The 25,127-nt window shown below is 41.1% G+C and overlaps 2 protein-coding genes across 2 annotated transcripts in view; one reads left to right on the top strand and one right to left on the bottom strand.

Annotated features, from left to right (window-relative positions):
* GALNT2 (polypeptide N-acetylgalactosaminyltransferase 2) overlaps nt 1–9,698 on the top strand; it is a 120,632-nt gene extending 110,934 nt beyond the window's left edge. Inside the window, exon 17 of the transcript XR_003532022.1 lies at nt 9,494–9,698. The gene's annotated coding sequence lies outside the window, so the exon portion shown is untranslated. The remainder of the gene's footprint in view (nt 1–9,493) is intronic.
* The window catches only part of PGBD5 (piggyBac transposable element derived 5), a 73,234-nt gene that overhangs the window by 8,315 nt on the left and 39,792 nt on the right, over nt 1–25,127 (bottom strand). Inside the window, exons 4-6 of the mRNA XM_027669918.1 lie at nt 14,148–14,328; nt 7,285–7,482; nt 1,192–1,297 (exon numbers count right to left, since the gene is read on the bottom strand). Of these exons, the coding sequence (XP_027525719.1) occupies nt 1,192–1,297; nt 7,285–7,482; nt 14,148–14,328 (485 nt within the window). The remainder of the gene's footprint in view (nt 1–1,191; nt 1,298–7,284; nt 7,483–14,147; nt 14,329–25,127) is intronic.

Here is a 25,127-nt window from a genome sequence, read left to right as displayed (position 1 = left end):
TAAGAGTACCGATAAAGATTCCTAGAGCTTGCCCATGACAAACATCCACATGAATGGAGCTGTGGGTCTGAATCCCTTCAATTTGCAACTAAAAAAAGCCTCAGGCACATTATATTACAGTTTTGGGAAGCTTGCTGATTCTTCTCCTCATGTTTATTGTGAGCAAAGAATGATTTCTGCTGCTGTCAACAGTAGGTGGGAGGATGTGGGGGTAGAGCCAGAGCATACAGTGGTGATATGTGGAGCACTGCTCCATAAGGCAGAACTAGAAAGGACTGACATCCTTATATTTAGATTCTGACTCATTCTAAGACTGCCAGAATATTCACTCTTCAGTCATAAGATTTCCCACTTTCCTACTTGCATTTTTTTAGTAATCATTTAAATCTACTACCTCAGCTCTTTTCCGAATTGATTTCCTCAGATCCCAGTACCGTTCTCCAGCAACCACCTCCTCCTCTTTCATATATTCTACTGAATTCTTGCTGCCTTGCCCAGAACTGGCATTAAAAATCCATGCTGCTCTTTCTCTCTCTTCAGTTTTTAGTTCTTGAAATCTTCTGCACCTCATCACTATTCCCACAACCAAGCCTCACCACTGCTATTCTTACTCATTTCTGTTTCTCCCTACTACATTAAGAGCTAACACTGAAGACCCCAACTGGAATGCAGAAGACAAAAGTTCTACATTCTGCCCTCTCAGATCATGTAGATCAGGTTTAGAGGCACAACTGAATGTCTTTTTTCTTCTGGCTCCAGGTGACACAAATATCACCAGGACAGATAATCAAGTAAACACCATCTATTGCTAGAGGTGGAGAGCTGAGCTAGCCTGAGAGACTTGTGGGGCTAGTAGACCCTTGTTGAATTCTTTATTTAGCCTTCAATTTGACGCGGCCAAGAGCATCGGCTTGCTGGCTTATCCTCCCAACACTTCTCAAAAGTCATTTACAAGATGCTAAGGACCTATGTCTCAACATCTCTTTTTGACTGGCGGATGTGGAGATAGAGCCAAAACAACAGCCTTGTGCAGAGCCAGCTTCTGATCTTTGACTTAAACTGAAGTTCTGTCTGAGACTCGGTGAAAGCAGGATTGGGCCCTCAGCTGCAGCTCAACATGGATAACTCAAATATTGCAGCGAGAGAAGGTGTGAAAGGAATACACACATGCATGCACATATTCTTACTTACTTGCTGTATTTGTCATCATATTTGCAGATATAGCTAAGGTGAGCAGCAAAGGCTTCAACTGCCAGTGGACATGGAATTTCTCCACTTTTTCTCTTAATTATAACTCCTGCATCAGTTAGAAACATAACAGTCTCAAATTAACATCGTAAGTCTAGCAATTAAAAGATATGGTTTCTATATACAGTTTTTTATAAAATAAACCTTATTGACAGTTTTTGCCCTAATACTGGGAAGTTATCTGTAACAGAGATGCTCACTTGATTTTTTTTCCCATTGGTAATACCTTGAGCAAGTGGAAGGAGAAGAAGAGGGATCATTTTTCAGCTGGAAATGAAGAGAGGTTAGACACAAACATCTTTGCCATACATTCAGAAAAAAGCATACATAGCTGTCGATCCACAGTAGCCCCTTACAGACAGTATTAGTCTCTCCTTTTTTGGTTCACAATAAGTTGTGGTCACCTCTAGAGTAGTGACCTGCTGTTACATGCTTTGAATTCTGAAGTCCCAAATGAGTCTCTTGAAATTAAATCCTTTGCTTGTCTCCACCCACGGGGACCAAGAGCAACATTACCTCCACTTTTCCAGATGCTAATTGACACAGAAGAGAAAATACAATAAGAAGGAATCAACTGGATAAACCCAGTCAAGACAGAGGTGATGCTAGTGTGTGAGTTGAAGGAGCCACGCAGTATCTCCGAAATGGAAAGCAGCCTGATTCCTGCTGTGGGGAGCCAGAGCTCAGATGTACACTTAGGTTGCTCAGTGGAGCTAAGCACACATTTCTCTGCCTGTAAGTGATGCTCCCTGCCCTGCCTGATCAGCTGGCTTGGTAATTCAGCACATCACGGGGGACGATTATGCTGCCTACTGCAGAAGTCCGTGGTAAGGCAACAGGTCACCTTCAGCCACCTACGAACCACTCTCTGCATTGACAAAGATGTGATGCCTAGAGTAGGTTACTCCAAAAATGGGCCCCATTCCCTCACATGGTCTATCTTTGACCTGGCCTTTTTCAACACAGAAGCTCTCCTAAGAAACTCTCCTAGCTATTTTCTGATTTACCGTTCCTGTCCTCCTTCCCCACTCCTGGGGGACGCTCCTTGTAGGAGGGAAGGGTGATTAAAACAAACTTACAGTATGGGAGTCTGTTCCCTAACTTTTGACTTATGTCCCCAAAGGGTTCAATTGTCAACTCTCCAAGGTGTGGACCACCCTTGTTCCATCTCTATGGCACTGTCTAGTGAGGATCCGTACTGTCTCCCTATATATACCAGCAAAATTTCTCCTGGTCTAGAGAAGCATAGGCTTCGTTGCATCCTTTCTCCAGCATTGTTTCAGTACAGGTACAATTCTGGGCTTTCTCATTTCTCAGGCCTTCAAAAAAACCTTTCATTGCCTTCTTTTTGCCAACTCTTTTACAATCATCCCTAAAATGCTACTCACGTTTTGATTATAGACTTCACCATTTCATTCCTTCAACTGGAAGTCTCATTCAATCTGTTATCTCTGCCAAGCCCCCTGTGCTATTTTGAAGCAAGACTTGTGACACTTACTAAACGTCATGTTACAGCTGAGCCATGCAGCAACTTATTTGGGGTCTTTAAAGTCTGATTTTTCAAGAGTCCAAAATGATATCACCTCTAAATTGTTCAATGTACTCTCCTTTCACCTCTGCCTCACCCAAGCTGGTTATAAATGGAGAGGAGTGGGGAGAGGAACAATCAAATAAATAAATCCTTCATTACATTCACATAATTATTATAGTGTGTTTTTGATCCTTTTAATTAGTACTACAAAATCTGACCAGCATGAGGTAAAGAGGACTGATACATCACCAGCCTGCTGCATCAGTGCCACAAAATCACTTGCCATCCCACCAGGGCAGTTCAGGAAAGGACAAGTATGTTCTGGTACCAGTGTTTAAAAAAAAAAATAAAATCCCCTTCTTTCTTCTCCTGCTCTCCTCTCTTTCCTTCCTTTCTCTTCCTTTGGAGATTCGTATTTCCTTTGCAATTTGCTTAGTATTCATAATCCTTAAAAGAATGCATTGCAGTGGCAGCTATATGGGTACCATATACTCCCTCTCACTTTCTATTATATTCCACATAACATTCCTTTGTTTTGAGAATATAAATAGCTTTATAGGCACACTATTTTTTGGCCTTTCATAGCCTTGCTTCTTAGCCATATGCCACCTCCCCATGGAAGACAACAGCTGGAGCTGGGTCCTTCCTGGCTGCAGGTCTCTGTGGCAAGCGGTCCAAAGCCAGCCCCAAGCCAGCTGACTCACTGGCACATCTGATGAGTTGTTTCCCCTCCTGGTCCTCCCCCAGCATCACTGTGTTCCCATTCTTGGAAGCACTCCAGTGAATGCACCGCCTGCGCTGCAGCTACAGCCTGCCTTTGCCTCCATGCTGGAAAGGCTGCCGGCTTCTGGCTTCCATGCTGTCACCTTAGGAAGGCATCAGCTTTTGGGGTTTTCTTAAACCCTTTTTCTTTTTTATTTAAAATTTTAGACTGTATGCTCATCAAGCAAAGCTTGGGAAATACCACTCCAAATGAAACAAGGAGAAAGACAAAGGTTTGTTGAGACGTGTTTGTTTCCTCAAAACACTTCTAAGCCTATCTGTGATTTTACAAGAATCATGAGTTGTTTTTTTTAAAATGTGAGTCTCATTAATACCAGCACTTGCATCCAACTTGGCAAACACTGAGATTTCATAGCAATATAACACTGCGTGATCCAAGCGCTATGTGGCTTTTTATCAGGACTTTGATTTGTTACAGTTCTTGATCAGAATTGCAGACAGTCAGCATTGCACAACGTCTGATTGTTCAAGGTCTTCCCATTAGGGTCCTCTGGCCCCCTCCCCACTGTCAGCATACTTGGACACAACCTCCTGACTGTAGGCTTACAAAGGGCACATGGAAATGTAAAGCTGAAACCCTAAGCTCATCCATCCTGAAACATACTTTTTAACATTATGCTTCTTGCCCCAGACTTCCCAATTCTGGGCCAATCTTAAAAGCTGATTTTTTCAGGAAACTAGACTGTCACCAGACAACCCTCACTCCAGCTTCTCCTGGGCTAAGAACCACACAGGGACTTAAACAACTGCTTCATACAACTGTGATGGCTCCACAGCATCTCCCATCTTCTCACAAGTCACTTGTAAGATGCCAACACTCCATTTACAGCTCTTTAGTCCTTGCATATGTGGCCCACGCTTTGTTTTCTACCCTCAATTATTGTCTGTTCAGCTTTTAAGTAGAGCTAGTTGGTGAAGAGCACCTGTGACAGTTCTCAGAAAGAATATACTTCTTAAAAAGATCTTGGATTCAACAGTTTTTTGATAGAGACATTATTCTGGTCATCCTGCTGTGCAGCAAGTGAGGTTGCTACCTGCTCCATCCTGCTACATATGAAAAATAGAAAATATTGTAGACATTTCTAGAAGGTAGTAATGGAGATGCTAGGGAAGTGAGCACCAGATCTAGAGTGAAAAAACAAAAATGCAGCTTTGTCCCACAGATGGGGAGGTTTCGGCCAGCACATAGATCACCTGCTTTAGAATAAGGGTAACTTTTTACTCTCTAGGGGTCCCAATCTCTTTTGACTTCTCAGTTTTTCTACAATACAGGCACAACTCAAAATTAAACTCAAGTTAAAGCTTAAGGGAAATTAAAAACCCAATCAGATATTTGTTCTAGGCAGAAACTACATACTTGATAGCAGAGAAAGGAGGACATTTTTGCAGGACTAAAGGAATGAGACTCATCCTTTAGTATCTGAGATGATACCTTATGACATGTGGGTTTAAAACATCCATAATAAATAACCTGCTGCATCTAAGAATAGTATTCCTAGATCAGCTCTGACAAGTGTACTGCCCTCCTGATGGCACTGGCTAGGGTGGGATTTGCACTCCTACAAATCTACTCCTACTTACCTGTACAAGAAGGTACAGGTAAGTACCTTCTTGACTTTCTTCCAAATTGCAATAAATATTAGCTAATTATTAGCTATGTCCACCCCTTTTCTTATCCTAAGTGTTCTTTTGACCATCTTTTGCCTTCTATTTTTAAGGTTTTCACCTTACAGACTCCTGCAGCCTGCAAACATTTATGCTCAACCAAGTGCAAACACACACCATGCATCACAAGGCAATCCCACTGGTGCCACTCTCAGTTCAACTACCCTGCATGGGTTTTAATCCCCTTTGTCCCTACCTCCTCTCCCATATAACACATGTGCTCAGCAGGTGCTCACATGTGCTCACATTAGAGGCTTGCCTCAAGGAGCATACATTCCTCCCCTTCCTCCTCTATATTTACACACTTTAGAGGAGACTTTTGTGGTCCAGCTTCAAGTTGGCTTAAACTAGCTCTGCTGCACTGACTTTAGAGATGCCAAATCAGAGGCAGGCAATCTGGTCTCTTGCCTTCCCACTGAGTCTCCATCTGTTCCTAGGTCTTCACTAGAGACTCTCTTTCCCCAGCATCACTCTTTAAAAAGCCAGTCTCTGTTTTCTGCTCTGATTCACTGTGAACTATGTCAACTGTCCCAGCCAGCATTTGGTGACCAATGTATTGGGCAGGCCTTGTCCATCACACACAGAGGTCCTAATTGGTGGATGTTAAACTACCTCACACATAGAGCCTACAATCCCATCTATGCCAAAACAGACCCAAGGTCAATCACAAGCACAATAGCTCACACCTCCATGTGCTCCTTGTAAGGACAGTTTGCTTTTGCTCCCCCTTTTAATGGGCCACTTAACATTGATGTTTACAGAGTATTTTTCTAATAATATTTATGAATTATAGCCAAATGCTCCATGATTGTCTATAAAAAACAGGTGACGTAGTGATAACTCTTGTCCAGTTAGTGTAGCTGAATAATCTAAATCAGCAAAATGCACAAGGAAAACAGTACAAATTCTGACGGTGAATGCCCCTCATGGGAAGCAACACTATTCCAGGAACTGACTTTAGCAGGGTCTCCAAAGTGTCGAATTTCCTTCACATATTTTCAGCATTGTGCTCAGACACCAGCCCATCTGAGTCACCAAGTTGTCACTCCACTGGGGTGCCCAGCAGAATTCCTCTGGGTGAGCCATACTTTGTTAAGGTAATAAGCCTCCTGGGAAGGCATTGAACAACACACTAAGTCAGTTTCTCAGCTTACCATACAATCATTTTTGGCATTAACTTTGCTTCTGTACACGCATGTGAGAGTTGATTGGGATTCAGAAAACGAGTGTAGAAGGTGCCTTTGAATTAGTGGCTTTACATTTAAAGGTTTAGGTTATTCTTATTTGTTTCTAGCAGTTATACATAAATCTGAATAATAAATATTATAAGAAACTGAAACAATATTTTCACTGAAAAACTAATTTTAAGGAGTTAGCTAGTCATATTGCATTTAACAGAAGTTTCCAAACATTCTTAATACCATCTGTATACTTTCAAAAAGGAAAAGATTTCAGTCACAAGAAGCTCTCTTGCCATTATTTGAACCATCCAAATTATCTGTTTTAGTTTCTTTTCATCAACTGCTAAAATCAATTTAACATACAACAGAAAACCTTAATCATATTTACTTCTGGCAAAAAGATGTTTGTTTGTGACTAAGTTTTTACTGGGTAAGATAAATTATTTGTAGGATCTGCTCAGAGTTCTAAGTATATCATGATGTGTACTAATTTTTCTTTAGCAGCAATCCTAGAAGATGCTTTCAAATGGGGCTAGTATAGTCTTATATAGTCTAATATAAGTCTTATATAGTCTTATATAATCATCTTCCCTTCTCTGACTATCACCAAAGACATAATCTTTCTACCTGAAAGGATACTGCCTCCACCAGCTCAGGCAAAGGAGGCTGCAGTAGGCTTTTAACCTTTGTATAGGAAAAAAGAACAGCTGTAGGAAGACACAAAAGGGAATCACTACTGCTACTGTTTATCTAGAATGTTATGACCAATTATGATCAAGCTCTTTGTTCAGGCTTATTATCAAACTCAGTGACTCATTTTGCCTTGTGACATATAGCATGTGCACTTTTGAGATGAGAAGTAGGAATATTGCTTACCTTGTTGAACCGGTGAATAGGCGTTGGTCAGAAAACGAAAGTGCCCTTTATTGTACCAGCAGATCAAGGACATGTTTCCCTTCATTCTTATTCTGTACTGCCCTCTGGACTGTGGAGTTTCAGAATTGTTCAGCATGGATGGAGGTAGGCCTGTGCAGTCACTCTTCCTGGTGCTCAGCAACCCACAGCAGTAAATCTCTGCATATGAACAAACATATTCCCTCATTGCATGGACGCAAAGAGCAAAAACAGAAGAGCAAGTCTGAGTGACCTAAGTAGAGAAAGAACTTGCCCTACAACATTCTAGTCGAACAGATATGTCAGCCAACTGGTTTTCTTCTGTAATACGAAAGATTTGTGTCCTATATTAATGTCTCTGGAAACAGAGACAAGTGGAGAAAGTCTGCTCTCTTGATTAAATGTCATGCATAGTCATGATGAAATGACAAGAAAAATAATTCAGGGTATCTTTCTAGCAATAACATCTACAATCTGTGTAATAGTCTTCACAACATGTTTAAAATTGGTCTGAAAAAAACCTCCAACGGCGATACACATTATGGGACAAATCAGAATTTATTAACCCAGAGAGTCTTTGATGTTTAGCTAAGAGAATAAATTGTGGAGGGAGCAGAGAGGTAGAGGAAGCTATAGCATCTTAGATGATAACTAAAATAAATTCTCCTACATGACTCCCATGATGCTTTTAATCACAATATACATAGGTGACAAACTCTGGTTTAATCTACTGCTTTCATTGTGCTGCCAAGTTCCTCATTTTCAGTTCACTACCCCTTGCACCTGCATCATCTGGTTTACTAAGGAAATGCCGCTTAAGCAGTTAAAAAACACTGAAACCACTGGCTGATTTAAAAAATGAGTATGCGAGAAGGATGGAGAAGATGGAAATACAAGTTCAGTGAAAACTGATTTTAGGGAAAGGAGATAAACCACACAGCGCCCTAGCTGAGTGAACACTGATCTTGTCCTGCACAGACATCATAGGCTCTGCAGGCGACACAGTCTGCTGCTCACAGCTTGTTGGCCTGTGAAAGAGGCAATGAATAAAATCTAACACCACAAAACACACCTCAGTGCAGCCAGGTGGGCACAAACAAGATTTGGAAACAATATTAATAACAATGCTTGAATTTGTCATTAGGCTGTGAAATAATAACAGCATCTTTCTGTTTGTCCAAGAGAAGCAGATCTTGATCAAATTTTTCCAAGGAAATCTTGGATGGAAATTTCCACGGTCTCCCTCAGTTTTATGTTAACCCACTTGAGTGGAAAAAAACAATGGGCATGGAAGCAGGTGACATCTGTGCACATCTTGTGGTGGTTTAAAGCTCATCTGTCAGCTAAGTCTGCTTGATCAAATTTTCCATCATGCCAAATTTTGCATGGTATCCTTACAGAGGAAACGCAAAGTCAGAATACAGTGTCTGGCTTCCCCTAACCACATTATCTCTGTTCTTGGGTTTCCTTTTATGTGGCTCTTCTGCCTCTGTCTTTCTGGAATGACCTAAGCTCTTGAGTGCAGGTGAAGCTTTTGTCCTTGGTTCATACAATGACTGGTATGCTGAGCATTCCCTCAAGAGCTCACAGATACTACAGGAATACTAACAAAATAATTGAAAATACTCATTAATTAGTCCAGTTGCTGTGGGCCAATCTACAAGGAGCTACGGCTCTTCCATCAGAAATTTAAGCCACTTATGTCAGAAGGCGGTAACTAACACAGCAATGGGGAAACTTCATCCTCAAGGAGGAAACCTGCACTCCATTGGTTATTTCTAATGAATGAATCAGTCCTTGGAAATCAGTAAGTTCCTTCCACAAAAGACAGTGAGAGAAGCCTGATGACAACAATCAATATAAAGGTGGGGCCTTTTTTTAATGTCTTCTGTTGCTGAGGTGCGAGAACAGCAGGTCACGTACCTGCAAACTTTGCCATTAACATAGCTAACTTTTAGAGAGCTTTCTTCTAGCCAATATTAAGATCTCCCTGCTCTGATAAGCGAGCCTGAGAAGAATTACTTTAGCTGCCTAAAGTTTATGATTCACTAAAACGTGATACTTTCTCCAGCAGACTGCAATGGTATAAAACCAAGCTAATAACTACATTATTGTGGTAGGAGTTTCAAAACAGCAACAGCCACCTCTGAGAGCCCGTAATAATTAATTGTAGCCTTTCCTTTTATTGTAGGAATAAGCCTGCAGAAAGCCTCCAGCAGATGTTTCACTCCTCATACAGAATAATGGGAACCACTTTCTCTCTCAGGAACACATTGTGTAACCTTCCTGCTGTACAGCCTAGAAAAGTGCAGCACTTCTGCAGATTTACTAGCATGTCTCATCGTGGATGACACCCTTAATCTGTAGAATTTGTTAAAACCACCCAGTTACTATGGCAATAGAAGCAATAAAAACTATGTCCATCTGGCTCAATGAAGTTTTTGTGTGTAATTAAATCAGAATCACAACAGGTATTTGCCACACACATGGGAGTCAGTGGAGACAGGTTGTCCTTCTCTGGACTTCTTAAACTGGAAGTGCAATATAAATGAATAAGCCTAAGACAGTTTAGCAAAGAAGAGGAAATGTAGATGTAGTCACCAAAACTCATTCCCAGAGTCACCAGTCCCCAGAGAGCTTGTGCTGAAGCCTGTTTCACCACTTCTTCACTAGTACCATTCGCAAAGGATATCAGGCTAGAGCTAATTCTGGCAAAAATACACATTCTGCAATCATTTATTCTGCATGAAACACTGAGTCAAGTCAGAAGCTGGGGGGGCTGTTGTGGGGTTGTGCTTTAGTCCATGTGCTGGAGTTGCAGGATCCTGCAAAGCTTGTGGGAATGCCATGGTCACCCAGAATGATAGCACTTGCAGCTTTGCCAACACCAGCCCCTCTGCAGGACAAAGCCAGCTGTTTCTCCTGGTTCAGAATGTGCAAAAGGGACTTCCAGGAATCATTTGTTTAAGGGAAACATGGGACACAGGGCTTTAGGAGGTTCTGTCCTCTATAAAGAATACCACCACTGGTTAGAGAGGGAAAAAGGGACATGCACTATGAATGAATGTCACAGTAAATAGCAGTGACAGCTGTCTGCTTGCAGAACAGAGAATCTGGGGCATTTCAGTGCAGGTTTCCAGTTCTATTCAGCGGCCAGAGAAAGAAATTCTTTGTACATCCCTTGAAAAACAAAAAAGAGGTCTATTCAGGTTTTTGATTTGGAAAAAGATCAAAGTGTTCTGCCTTATTTTCTGAAGTTTTCTCAGTTCTTGGTATCTTCACAGATCTTACAATAATGTTCAGTGACATCTCTTTATATTACTAGGCACATTATTGTCTAGTGTGGTACAGTGAAGATGTTACACAGCAGGCTCTCAATAAAGAACACTGTGTTTTTATCATGTGGGGGCTAGGGTTAGGGAAAGTGAATGATAGTTAAGATTCCACAAAAGTTTTTATAGGATCACAGAATCCAATCTAGTAAAGCACAATTCAGGTTGAAAAGCAACTTGGGAGGTCTCTAGTCCCATCCCCTGTCAGAGCAGGGTCAGCTCTGAGGCCAGACAGTGCTGCTCAGGGCTTTATGTTGTCTGGGCTTGAAAACCTCCAAGGACAGAGACTGCACAACCTGTCTGGACATCCTGCTTCACTGCCCTCAGGAAAAACCTTGCATCTAGCCTGAACATCTTTTGTTTCAGCCTGTGTCTGTTGTTTTTTGTCCTTCCACAATACACCACTGTAAAGAGCCAGCTCTGTTCTCTCAATAGAGTAGCATAAGGCTGCTGTTGCATTCCCACAAAGCTCCTTCCAAACCTGAACAAGAACAGTTCCCTCCCCACAGCAGAGCCTGTAGTACAGCCCCTGGTCAGGTTGGTGGCCCTGTGCTGAACTTACTCCAGTTTATCAATGCCTTTCTTCTACTGGGGGGTATGTTGTCCAAAACCATAGGAGACAATAATCAGCTCCCTCGATCTATAGGCTACACTCCTGTTAACAGAGCCCAGGACAGTGCTGGACAACTTTGCTGCCAGGGCATGCTGATGACTCATGTTCAGCTCACTAGCTACCAAGACCCCAGATTCTTTTTCATCAAGAATTTTGAGAGAAACTAATATAGTTTTAGTGGGTGATTCTTTCTAGATTTTCCAGAATTCCCTTTAGTTCCCTTAAACTTTTATGTTCCCAGAAAGTTTATAGCTTCCAAGCATGAGCTTATTTAAATCTTCCCTTATTTCTCTGTTGACAGTCACGAGAAAAAGCCACAGAAACCCCAAACAATAAAGCACTTCAGATAATATCATTTTTTTTCAGTTCTCCATGAGATCTTTCTACTGCTGATCCTGCTTTAGCCCAGAAACTAAATTTTCTTTAACAAAAAAAGTAAATTCATCAGTTTAAGAATGGGTCTTGAACTGTCATGAGCACCTGAGCATAGCTGCTTTTCAACAGGCTCTCATGAGACATCTTGGTCACGGTGTGGCCCTTTTCAGATTTAGATGGCTAAGCCACCTACCAGAAAACCCCAACATTGACTTACTCTGATAGATCAGGAGAGATCTCTCTGTACAGTCCAGGCTTCTTTCCTTGCCTCTTCCCGAGTGTCCTGCCAATGCAGTAGAATCCCAGCAAGTGCTGGCAATACACCATCTGCTTTGCAGAGAGTCAGTAAACACCGTCTCCTCCAAGGCTCTTACTGACTTCATCACAGCTTGGCATGTCAAGCATCTCACCTCTCCCAGTGTCTCACAATCTTTCCAGTTCAACACCCCCCTGCAAAACCTCTGAGCTAGCCCCTTGTAACTCCTGGCAAATGCAGACAATCCCATCACCTTATTACACAGAAATGCTTTGTTCCCCATGATCTTCTTGATATAGGAGTGCCATGCTATTTTGCAAAGTCAATAAACCTGCTGTCTTACTGTTAACACCCCACCCACCTCATAACTTCACCCCTAGGAAGGTGATAGTGTGTACTAGATCTGAAATTTAATTTTGGAGGCAGCTGTCAAAGATCATAAAGTCTCATGAAGCTATATAACAAATCATGAACCAAACTAAAATCAGTATTGCATTAGCATATTTGATCAGATAGTAAGTAAAAATTACATGCTTTAAAAAGAGACTACTGAATTTGTTACCCGCTAGAAATCATTAATTTGAATGATCTGGGCAGTGTAAAGCCCATGAATAATTCAACCCTGTGAACAATCTGAATTATCTGCAAGTAATAAACACTCAGTTGGTTTAGTAGCCAAGCATCTTTTTCACCAGGGTTACAGATCAACTGGATCACACCAGATTGTCTTTATCCTTCCCTAGCTGAGCATAAAGGATGCAACTCAACAGTCAAGTTTTTGTCTGTCAGTCTTTGTATTTAAACCTTAAAATTTAATCTCAGGTACTAGGAGCATGTGTGTTATTGTCTCCATTTTTTTAAACTCACATTTTGCATCATTGATTTAGTAGTTTTAAAGATGTAATGCTTATAATCAGCTGTAAAAAAACTATTTACTAAAGATCAGTCTCTGCTCAGAGGAAAAACTCCAGTGCGCTACAAATATGCTTGACTTCTTTCCCATTTGGCTGCTTGCAGCCTTTGGGAAACCATGGCTCTTTTACAAGAATATGCAGGTATTCCACTGTACTCAGTGAGCTTTCAGCTTACCTAAAAGAATGTAGGAATGCATGGAACTCAACAGAGACAGCCCTCAGTGCCAGCACAGTCTGAAGCGCTCAACTACAGCACTGGTGCAGCTCACTGATGTTCTCATTTTAAATAAGAATCAACATATTGTCTCAATTCCCAGACCTTCCCCCTGCTTTGGGCCATGTTTCATTAATATAATGGTTTGCGTGAGTTTAATTTTCTGCAATGCCAAAAGCAAAACTTGGACATCACTGGTGTGTTGAAACGGGAAATGGCCTTGCTGTGATGCATATTGGCAGCCTCCAGCCTTACTGCTATGAAGGACCTATTCTACATCAACTCTGTAAGGCCATGATGACCAAAGAACAAGCCAAGAGTTACATGGAATGACTTATAAGTGACTGGCAAGAGTGTAGTTCTGTAATTTAAGGGGAGTCACAAGTTCTCAGCATTGCTGAAAGTAAAGCAACATGTGGCTTTTCCACGTCCAAGGTGAGGGGGGATTTGACATAAAGGATGACCTGGGATTACTCTGCACTAGCATGAAACTTGCTGGGAGAGACATCATTCCACTGGCAGGTGTGCTTTTGCTAATGTAGAGTTTATTATGTTTCCAAAACTAAAAACTGTCCTGTATGTTGATACCAGCAAAAAAACCCCAAAACCAAAAAAAAACTCCCACAAACCCCCAAACAAACAAAGAAACAAACCCCAGTTTTCTAGGGCTTTTGCAGTGGCACAGAATATCATCTAGAGAAGTTATATCTCCAACAGATATTAAACCAACAAAGACTTCTAAGGTACATCCCTAAGGATTCATCCCACCCATAGTCTTTCACAACGGGAACAGAAAAATCACAAGCAGATAGGAGATCTCCTGAAAAGTCCCCCAGGCCATATAGATTTGACCTCCCATTTCTAAGGCAAAGGTCAAAAGCAAGGGCTTTAAATAATCTTATTTAAAATGTGTTTTATATCCTCATTTTGAAGACTTAAAGCATAAGACTTAAAGAACAACTTAGAAAGTCCTCTGTATAGTACCTTCTGATGAATGAGAACATTTCTTAGTGATGAACAACTTACCTATACAAGGCATCAAAATATCAGTGAAGACTTTAGAAAGTTTTAGGAAGGTTTTTTTGGCAGGAGGTATCTAGGTCTGTCACCATTAAAACCCAGTCAGTCACCCAATACACACCTTGCTTCTCAAATTCTTCAAAGAGATTCAGGCTGGTAATGCTTGGGCCTGTGAAGATGATGTAGTTCTTCCCAGAGGCGTTCTGACAAAGGCTTTTAGCCACCATACTGTGAAGCTGTGGTTTGTTCTTTAAAGCATCCAGCCCATCGGCACCACTCCCTTCTTTGAGATGGACATAAATCTTAAATAAGAAATGGTAAGAAAAGTCAGAAGGTTATAAGGAATCCAGAGAGAGCAGATGCAACTTATACAGCTCTATCTAAGACAAGCTGAAAATCAAAGCAGCAGACACTTTTTATAAAATGCTGATTAAAGTCCCTTTCAAGGGGCTGTTGCTTTAAAACCACCTCGGGTTAGCTGGCACAGTTACCAATAAATACAGCATCCTTCATCTCATCTTAAGGACTTCCTGAGGCTCCTCTCACTGTTGCGCAGTTTGAAAATTGTTTAGTTGGCAGGAAAAGACTCCAGTCATAATTGAGATTATGTGTTGTACGGAATCTGTGTAGATTTCAATGCTGTCAGCAAAAGGAGAGCATGGGAACTTCAGTTTCACGAAAAGCCAGTACAAGATGACCAGAAGGAAATGGCCCATTACCTTCACTGCATTAATATTCAGATTTATTTCCCATAGGCAGCAACTGTCAGGCTGTGATGAAAGTGTGTCTGCACCCCCATAAATGAGAGGAGCCAGCTAAACACATACCCAACCAGGCAGAACATCATCATCAAACTCTCCAGGCACAGTGCTAGTTCTTAGATCCTTTACTTAGATCATGATTTGGAGACAACCCACCAAAACAGAGGTGGGTACAGCACAATACACTGTGGTTAGCAGGGAAATGCCTGTCTCGCAGCAGGCTGCAGGAGCTTTAACGCATACCCTGCTACAGTCAGTCCACAGGGCTATGCATTTCAAGAGCTGTCACCATCAGGTGTAGGTGGACACACGTGTTTGTGCTGGAGTGTAGGAACACTGACCCCTTAGTAATGCAACTATAATTAACCAAACAAAGTCCCAACAACTGAAAGAGCACTGAAGTCAAGCTATTGCTTCGTTAGTACCAGAGACCCCTCCAGGAGAGGAGTCTCCAGCGTTGCCATGCAGAGGGAGAAAATGTGTAACCCTTCCTTTGTATACAAATTTGTACGCATTTGTACTCCCATTTTATTTCAATGACAGTATTTTACAAGTATTACTTTTACCAAAGTTCAACACCCAAAAAAGCCAACTAGGCATCTAACTTTCATCTTATTCTGAGAGTCAGCGAAAATAACCTGCTGGAAAGAAAAATGAGATGAAGCAGACACTGCTCAGTCACTAAAACAGTACTCTAACACCATGGAACTTGGAAAGATTAAAAAAACACAAATGCAAATTTTCTGAAAAAATTGCACAGGCCTGCCTTCGTGACTTTGGCTCTGAAGTACTCAGAAGTTTTATGAATTCCAGAGAATTTTACATGTCAGAGAAAAAGCTGACACTTGTTCAGTATTCAGGGGCAGGAAAAAGGAATTTTGCCTTGTTTTTTGGAGTGATGTATCCACAACAACTTTGCTAAATTTGTTTGAAACTTCAACCATGCAAAGCATGAAGCATTGCTTTCCTGTATAGTCTATTTCTCTTACACACACCCTGTTATAAATGAAAGTTCATTGCAATGCTCAGAGAACAAAAATGTTCATGTTTGCAGTAGTGGTCCCAGGAATTTGCAACTCAATGATCTTAGAGAAAATTCAATTAAACAGTTTCTCCCTATTTTAGATAGTGCATCTCCCAGCACTGACATTCTATATATATTTTATGTAATATTCCCTAGCAATTCATGCATTGTGCAATAGACTTCATCAGAGTCTGTTATGTATGAAATCTCTGAGAAATGAGAAGACATAATTTGTATTTTGAAGGTACTGACATGCTAAAGAACAAAGTTGGTGCAAGGACAAATGTGCACTAATTTAAAAAACAAATAGAGCATGTATTAAAAGGAAGTCTTAAATACACAGTGCTTAAAAAAAAAAAAATTAAATCCCCTTTTTGATAGAAACAACTTCCGGATGAGGACAAAGGCAGAAATGTTTGTAGACTCCCTGATCCTGCTCCACTTACTTTTGAAAGCTGTCAAATTTGTGTGTTGCCCAATTTTAAGGCTGAGGACTAGTTAATTATGATAAGTCATTTAGGTTATTAATCAGGGATTCAGAGAGCAGCTTAACAGTGGAACGCATTCAAAGGGCAGATTGTTCCAAATTTACAGGGAAAGTGTTTCATGATTATTGGCAACAAAACTAAGATTAAGGTACTGGTACGTCAGCACAGAGACTATACATCAAACTCTTAAAATCTACAGACAAGGCAGTGAAGACAGAAGATGTGGACAATTAGTTTTGACCTTGGATTAGCAGTTGAGCTGAAAACAAAGCAGGAGTCTCTCTAAGTCTATAAAAGTCTCCTACACCTTACCTCCCCTAATCCAGTAAGTCTTAACCAACCGGGAATTTCTGCTGCACCATGCTCACTCCATGTTCCTTATAGTGTGCTGTCCCTCTAAGGGATGAGACAGTCTTCTGGCACTGCTGGTGTGCCAACTGGTCCCTCACTGTATGTGTCTGCAAGCAGCTACTTTAAAGAGCATGCCCACCATGCAACTGTCCATTGAGGTGCCCCTACTTTCATAGTAGGATGCTACAAACTCCATAGGTTTTGTTAGCAGAATTCCCTGTGCACCTGGCTGTGATTCTCATCTCCCTTTGCTCTGTTCACCTCCCCAATGCCCTTAAACATCCATACACACTGCTAAAACCTTCCCTCCTTCTTCGATGTTAAATATACTTCTTTCTTTTCTCCTTGGGCACTTACTTGCCTATCCAACAACAACCTTTGTTCTTGGCACAGTATTTCTTGTTTTGGAGAAGCATCATTCAAAGCTTTATCATGTCCAGCTCTATTGGGAAGATGGATGACAGCAGCACAATGTTGGAAGGCATAAAAGCTGCTGTGAAACAGTGGCTGGGTACAGACAACTGACAAAGGCATAGCTTCAATTATCTTTGCAAATGCCTAAGATCCCATATGGCCTTTACTTTCCCCTCTCCCTGTCCTCTCATCAAGATTATTTCATTCTACCTCCCACAGCTTTCCCTCCTTTTCTGTAATACATTAGTAGTATTTAAGAATAAGTAGTCTGCAGAAAAAGCACAAATTGCCAGAAATTGGCTACAAGACCTTCACAGTCACAGGCAGAAGCTGTTCCTCAAAAATGTTTGTTAAACCATTAACTAGACTTTCTGGTTTGCCCTGGGACAGTGTTAGAGCTTTATGCCCTTTCCATGTGCACCAATAGCAATATATCATCGGAAGTACAGGCTGAACAACTTTTGCTGGATAACAGATGGAGATTCTGGCAGCCAATATCTTCTGCTTCTGCAGGTGACAGTCAAAGCAATGCTTCTTGAATATCTGCAGAGATCTCTTTCACTGTGTATCTTTTTCTAGTGGCTACCAATCCATTTTATCTACAGCACCAAATGGGATAACCTCTATAGATGTGACATCATACATCTTAGGAGGCAACTACAGGTTGAAGATCTTTAACCTGCAGTACTGGGACAGAAATGGACCTTTATCATCCCTCAACTATTTGTTTCTTATCAGAACAACGACATGGTCAATTCTACCACGTCTCTATCTATGGCAGCCCTACGGCACCAGATACATTCAATCCAATATGTTTTCATCATCCTCATGTGGAAGGTTCGTAAGGTCTCATGGAGACTGAGTAAAATACTGAGCACTTAGGAACAAAAGCTGCATCTTGACTGCTCATTTAAGAGAATGTGCCCTAGAAACTAAAATATTAGTGATTCTGCTCATATTCAAAGTTCAGATGGCATATTGAAAGCACTTGTGAATAGCACATCCCAAATATTCCACCTTCATACATAATTGAAGCACCCCAGGGTACAATTCTCAAATGAAATAGATGGCATTTGGAAGAAAAAAAAGGGCAGAGGTAGTAATAAACAGAAGGAAGACTTTGAAAGCTACATTGTGCAAAAATATCTCACAAAGGGCAGATCCTAAACAACCACAAAACAGAAAGATGACACAATTATAAAAGCAAGAGAACAAAGAAAAGCAGTCACACTTTTTGGATCCTAAATAGCTATCAAAAAAACCCTTTATTTTTTTCTATAGACTTCACAGCCAAATACGCAACTGCTAATTCCTAGCACTACTTTCTAGATTCTGCCTCAATCTGTTTTCCCCTCTCATTCTAAACCTCATTTCTAACGGCTGCCATTACCAACACTGTTGGGAGATTCTGCCCTCCAGTCTCACCCTAAACCTGCTGCAGTTCACATTTCCCCCTTCTTTAATCATCTCTACCCAGACAGCTCTTAGGTCTAGCAGTTGTTGGTACCAGTAATGGTGCTCTACCAAGACCATATATTTTCATTTTTTTGAGTCTCTCTTCATTCTGTTCCTACTATTCCAAAGACTACTTTCAAAATAGTATGCAAGAGAGACATAGTTTTCCCAATCTGTACCCAGCTAGCTCTTGGTGTTCCTTACAAAGCTCTTTCCTTGGTCCCCTTCTTTTCTCCCTCTGCATCCTATTTTGAATTATTTCAATCTGCATGAAGGTAAAAATCCAGCTAATATCTTTGTGCTGAGGACTGACAAATGTCTGTTTTGCCCGCACATGTTCTTCAAAGTTTCTAAAAAGATCTTAGTGAGACTGGCAAAAAGATGTTGGTAGAGTTAACAATGCAAGTCCAGTATGGCTTAAGGTCATGACATCCCTCTTCCATGTTATTTCCTTACCACTGAGAGCACTACAACATCTTACCTGTATGGCAGACCAACAACCCATAGATCACCAAACACAGATTTCTCTCTGTACCTTCTCCCAGGCAGCCACATCTAGGTCAGGCAGATTCATTATTATGAATATAATAATTTCCTGTTCTACCAAATACCTAAGAACTGACTGGCTCTCCTCTCAATTACTGCAGTCATCCTTCTTTTCGTTGGCCCTGCTGAAATGTATCTTGACATCCAGACAGTGCTCTGCCCCTCAAATCACTTGCCTAACTCTGTGCTTCAACCACATCAGCCTTCCACCAGTTCCCTCTTCTTTGCAGCATTAAATGAAAATAGGGCTGGAAAATAGAGACAAGCCTTTATGGTTTATGCTTCCCTATTGATCTCCTCCCATACCTTGTCAGTATACTGATTCCTGCCCGCATCTGCCCCATGAAGCCAGGCATCCAACCAGTAATGTCAAAGAAGCCCATATTTGCCTCTTTCCATGTTGCCCTTCTCCTGCCTGGTTGGAAATCACCATTAACCTTGGCAGAGCTCTTTCCTCTTGATCTTTCCTATAAAGCATGGAATCCCCACAAGGCAATTGCTAATCAATGTATTGGTCCTGCTGCTTCTTAATGCTGCTTTTCCGGGTTCCTTCCATGTAACTGGCAGCCCAGCTCAGATCCATGGTTGAGGCTTCACTCTGGTGCCACACAATTACACAACACTGACTCAGTTTTTCTAAGAAAATTACTGCTGAGCTGTGAGAAGGTGTGTAAGTGAGGAGATGTGAGAAGTGATGCAAGTAAAGTAAAGTATAAACTATCGGAAGTGCTGTTACTGTTGAGAGGATAACACATAGTAGCTCAAGGAGGAATATACTTACATGAAAAGGGCGTAAAGTCTTAAGATACAACCAGTAGATGACAAATCAGTAACATCAAGGACCCAGCTCATTTCCAAGGAGGAGCAACAAGGCTGATGACTACCTGGCCCACGCAGGCTCACTGGGAGTAGGATATATACCGGTGCCTAGCAGTGCGTTAGTCCCAACTCTGCTGTATGCATTAGCCAAGAAATACTGATGCGCTCAGCCTGCTTCCAGAGTTCTCTGGGCAGCCAAAATGTATCTGAACTAAAGTGATTTGCTGTGGGAAGCTTAAGCTTCCATCTTCCACTTAGATGCTAAACTTGCTAGGGCAGGGATCATCTTTTTGTTCTGCTTACAGCACCCAGCACAAAGGGATAGGATCCATGAGGGGCATTCCTATGGCGTACAGAAGAGTAGGAGGCTCTGGCGCTTTTAGCCTCCTTCCCCAGGCAGAGTTGCACTGAGTGAGAAGAGCTGCAGAAAGGACACAACTATACAGGTGGTTTTATTGCCATAAACTCCAAGCACCTCAAACAGGAACTGAAAAATAACCTTCATTCCCACCTGAAAATAGACACTAGGATTGCTTGTAAACTCTGTGAGAGCATTAGGTCACGTTTAAATGTTTGGTTTTCCCATTCATCTAGAAACATGGTAAGATTGTAAACTCCAAAAAATGAATAGAACTGGCCCATCATACATCTGCAAAACTACCTTCCCACTTAAAACCGGTGATCAAGAGGATAATTGACTTTTCACTGAGATCTAGGATTCTCAGATGCTGATGATACAGAATCACATGCAATAAAAAGACAGAGCCTGGTGGGTGCCAGAGGAAGAAAGCAGATAGGATTTTCCAGCTAACAGTGACTGACAAATGAAGGCAATCAGATTTCCTGGGATCCCCTTCCAGCCAAAGCCTGACCTTGAGAACGTCCTCAAAGTAGCTGCTACATCTGTGTGTTCCAGCTGCAACTGTTCCAGCAATAGAGGAATTATCAGTGCACTGTTTAAAGAAGTGCAAGGGCTCAGACTAATCTCTAAACAAAACTTAAATAGGCTGAAACACTGCCATTTCTGAGCAGCTTTATCTAAAAAATGCACAGATGGTTAACTCTCCTGCAACTCTGACCTTGAAAACAAAACTCACTCCAGGTTTATTTACCTCTCCCTTTCCCATTGACTAAATACACTTACGTGGTGTATTGGGAAATTATAAATTCTTTGGGGCACAATCTCAGTTTCTCTAAATTCTGGAAGTAAATTCTTACTCTGTAAAATCAACAAGGTTACAAAGTATTCAAACTGATTGTACTTACCCTGTCTGAAATGAACTATAGCATTTATTATAAAAGCATGGTGTTTTCATTGTTTGGGGTTTTTTTGCTGCAACTGAGAGCTCTGCCATTGATCTGTGGAGTTACCTTAAACATCTCCCTTCACTGAGACTGCTGTTCTTTGGTGAGAGAACCCTTTCTTACCCTGTCAAGCAAGGGCCACCTCGATCCAAGTTTCACTCTTTAAACATAGCTATCATGCAAGTCACTGATCCTTCAGGAACATGGAAAGACTCAAGCTGCAGATACACAGTACTTTTCCTTAATCTGTTCTGACTCATCACTTCTTCAGGGTAAGCAGTGGAATATGGAAATTCAGTCCCAGCACAAGGACCTGAAGGACTTCATAAATCTGAGCAACATATTTCACAAGGATATTAGTGAAAATTAAATGCAGTATTGCAAGAATTTTCTGCCCGGGGAATAAAAGCAAGTGCAGAGCCCATATACATGGGGGCAGGGAAGGGGGTGTGGAAAGAAAAAGTGTACAGTACAGCCTCAGAGAATAAAATTCATCTCAATAAATAGAGAAGGATATACACATCCATAAAGTAATTTCTTTCTCACCACGATATCAGTTTTTTTAAGCTAATAATTACGTTGATGAGCTAATTCCATTACCACCTATCACAGTAACTAATATTGCCTGACCGTCGCTTTGCAGTGCTCTCTACCATCTACACACTGCCTTCCATTTTGTTGATTGATGGCTCTTTGGGTCAGGGACTGTCTTAGGGTTACATTTGTGCTAAGTATCTGTGGTTCAGGATGAGGCAGTATGGGAATAGGTTTGTTCTGCCTGACTCTCCATGGGGTCAGTGCTGAGGTTCACCAGCATCCTGTGCTTCCTTCTCCTGCAAAATAATCAGAAAACCTTCTTGTGCAAGTGGAGCTATGCAAGGACTAGGCATCCCTTAGTAACAGTTACTCTTAACCACACTCATTCCTTTTAAGCCACACACAAAAAATGCAAAGAGAGAGCACAGTGTGCCCTAAAAAGGACAAAGTAACTAGCCCTGACTAGATATTTGGCCACTCACTTCATCATTTTTTGATGAGCAATATTACTATATATAAAATGAAAAAGATTCTTACAAATCATATTTATGAACATCTTTTACAAGCAAGAGTTCCAGATTTTGAGAGAAAGAGAGAAATAAAAACTGACAAAAACCTGACACAACTGAAGTTTTGATTTAAATAGGATGACTTACTCAGCAAATGGTCTAAGAAAGAAAGACTTCTTAGGTACTGCAACCATTTAAACTGCAATCAAGACATAAAAATATTGGTTTGAAAAGTGTCTTAGTGGTAAGTAAAGAAATATAAGTGCTAACCAGTATATAGGGAAATAGATTGGAGGGAAACAAGGAAAGCAAAGAGAAGATGGAGCAGAGAGGGACACCTGAGGTCCTGCAAGCTGAGTTTGTTGTTCTCATTGAATTAGAAGGAAAGAAATAAAAAGGTCCAAGCCCTCTCCTGCAGCAGCAGCTGCTGACACCTTGATGTCCAGTATCAAGGGCAGGTGAAAAAGGCAACAGTATCAGGGCAGTTTTGCCATCTGCTTTTCCAAAGTCAGCTCTCCTGGAGCCCTTTCGAACCCTCTGAAAGGTTTTGTTCATGTTCCCAACTGCAGCAGACATACATTTACATTGTCTGAATGATGTGTCCTTCCTGCATGTTCCCACTTGGTCAGCTGACCGTGAAAAGATACTCAGCAACAAAGCTATTCACTGCAACAAGATGCTTTGCTTGAGAAATTCCAAAGCAGAGATATGGTCTGAAATTGTGCACCCATCTTAAGACAGAGACTTAACTGTCAGAGTGGAGTCAGGTTACCTGTACTACAGAAAAGTAGTCTAATATATATACATTATTTGCATTATGCATATATAAGTTTACACACCTTCCTATATCCACAAGCAGCACTTGGGTTTTATGCCACTTCTGTTCCATGTATGGTTTATTGGGCTGGATTTTTAACCAAACACCATTTGCTTAAAAAAGTAAAGGATGAGTCATCAAACAGAAGTATTTACTCACACCCAAAAACACGATTCAGTTTTGTTCATGAGAATTAGCAGAAAGAGGAATTTGGGGAATCAAACAGCTGAAATTCCTGACATTAACAACTGACCTGTGAGCTGCCAACCAGAGTTCACAGAGTAGCTCAGCATATGGCTTCAAAACACTGATAACCATTTTACATTAGCAAAACAGACCAACAAACCCTTTTCATCGTAGGAAAAGCAGAACACTGGGAAAACTAGGATGTCTCCTCAAATGGAGATTTCTTTAACATCAGGCTTATCAATCAGGTTCAGGGGACCTTGTTTTTGGCCAGGAGCATCATAGGCCTCTTGAGGTTCCTTCCATTCCTGAGAACCACTCATAAGTAGTTCGATTCTCTCGTCTGCTTGGGTGTCTCACTTTATTATAGATATACATTATTCAGACTTTTGAAACTGCATTAGCCTGATTTCTCAAGTATTGATAGTCGTATTTTATCTTGAATGAAAGGACCCCAGTGTCACCATGTGGAAACAATGAGGGAAGGAATTCATCCAGGCAGTATAACAGAATTTCTGCATATTTCCAAGTGGGTCCTGTAAGGTTTTTGTAACAGCAGACAGGTGCTAGACCAGTCAGTCCTTAACTAACATGCAACTAGTCTTTCCTTCATGATGGTAGCTTCACAAGAGATGAAGGGGAGGGTGTGCACACAAAGGGGAAAACATTGGATTTTCTACCAGTTTAGAGCAATTCTCTCCATATGTTAAACACAGTGAAAAACCCCTCTGTTTCAATACTGTAAATAAACCAAACAACCATCAAATAAGTGGTTTGGATTCTGCAAGATCCCTCATAAGTGTGACACAAAAATGAACATAGTATTTCTAGCATATAAAGTTGAAGATGCTCATCCTTCCCAGACTAGGTTTTTCCATTTAGCATGAATGTTCATGTTCCCATCTATTCTTTTTCACCCTTCTCTAAGGTCCCTTTCACCCAATCATTTTAGCATATTGATAATGACAGCCAAGTCATGGAATGGAATAGAAGGCAGCTGGTAAGATAATCCTGGATATCATCCGGATGCAAGTGAAGCATGTGTATCTAATTCATTAAGGGAACAGGAGAATTAGGGTGGTGCTGAGCATCTATTCTGTCTAATTTTGCATTCCAATAATTTACTCTCTCAATAGACAGGATGGGAGGTGCAACATAATTATAGCTCAGAATCTGAAACGTCTGGCATATCTGAAGACTCATTAGTTTGGTGGCAGTTGGCTGGGGGGTCCATGGCAAGAGAGAGGGGCAAATTTTGTGCTCGCTATACCCAATATGCTTCAGTAATAAACTGTGTGTGGGACTAGTGGAGTTCTCCTTGGCGATCAAAAACACTGCCTCTGTATAGAAAATGACTTTCCAAGAGCCTTGAGAGCAGAAACTTTAAAGGATGCTTCACAAGGTGAGTCCATTTTGTATCAGACAAAACAGCTGCTTTAAAACATGAATGGAAGATATATGATCCTAAGTTTCTTCTCAGAGTGAACAGCACTGCTGAAAATGCAAACCCCTGTTCCCAGCGAGCCTCTTTTCTTGCACAGCTACTCAAACAGTTGTAATGATTCACCGACCAAACTTTACTCTGAGCAAATGTCCAACTGTAGCAAATCCACAGGCCCTGCAGTTCTGACATGCATTCAGCCTGAACAAGCAATGTGCACGGGCTACCTGCATCTCAACCACCACTCTGAAATATACTTTTTTCACAAAAGCTCCTGGGAAAAAGAAGTATCAGAAAACATCTGCCTCCTGACCTCTAGGTTTCAAAATAAATGACCAGATTTTTCAAGAGGTCTGAAAATAAATCAGCAATTGGGCAATCCGAGAATTTGAAAAGATTTTCCCATTGCTTCACAACACTAAAAACAAGCCTTTTAGCATGTCTCCCT

This window comes from Corapipo altera, unplaced genomic scaffold (genome assembly GCF_003945725.1).
Source record: "Corapipo altera isolate COAL_440 unplaced genomic scaffold, ASM394572v1 2b, whole genome shotgun sequence".
In the NCBI taxonomy this organism is placed as follows: Eukaryota; Metazoa; Chordata; class Aves; order Passeriformes; family Pipridae; genus Corapipo; species Corapipo altera.
Note: the sequence above shows the minus strand (reverse complement) of the source record. Positions and strands in the feature narration are given on the sequence as shown.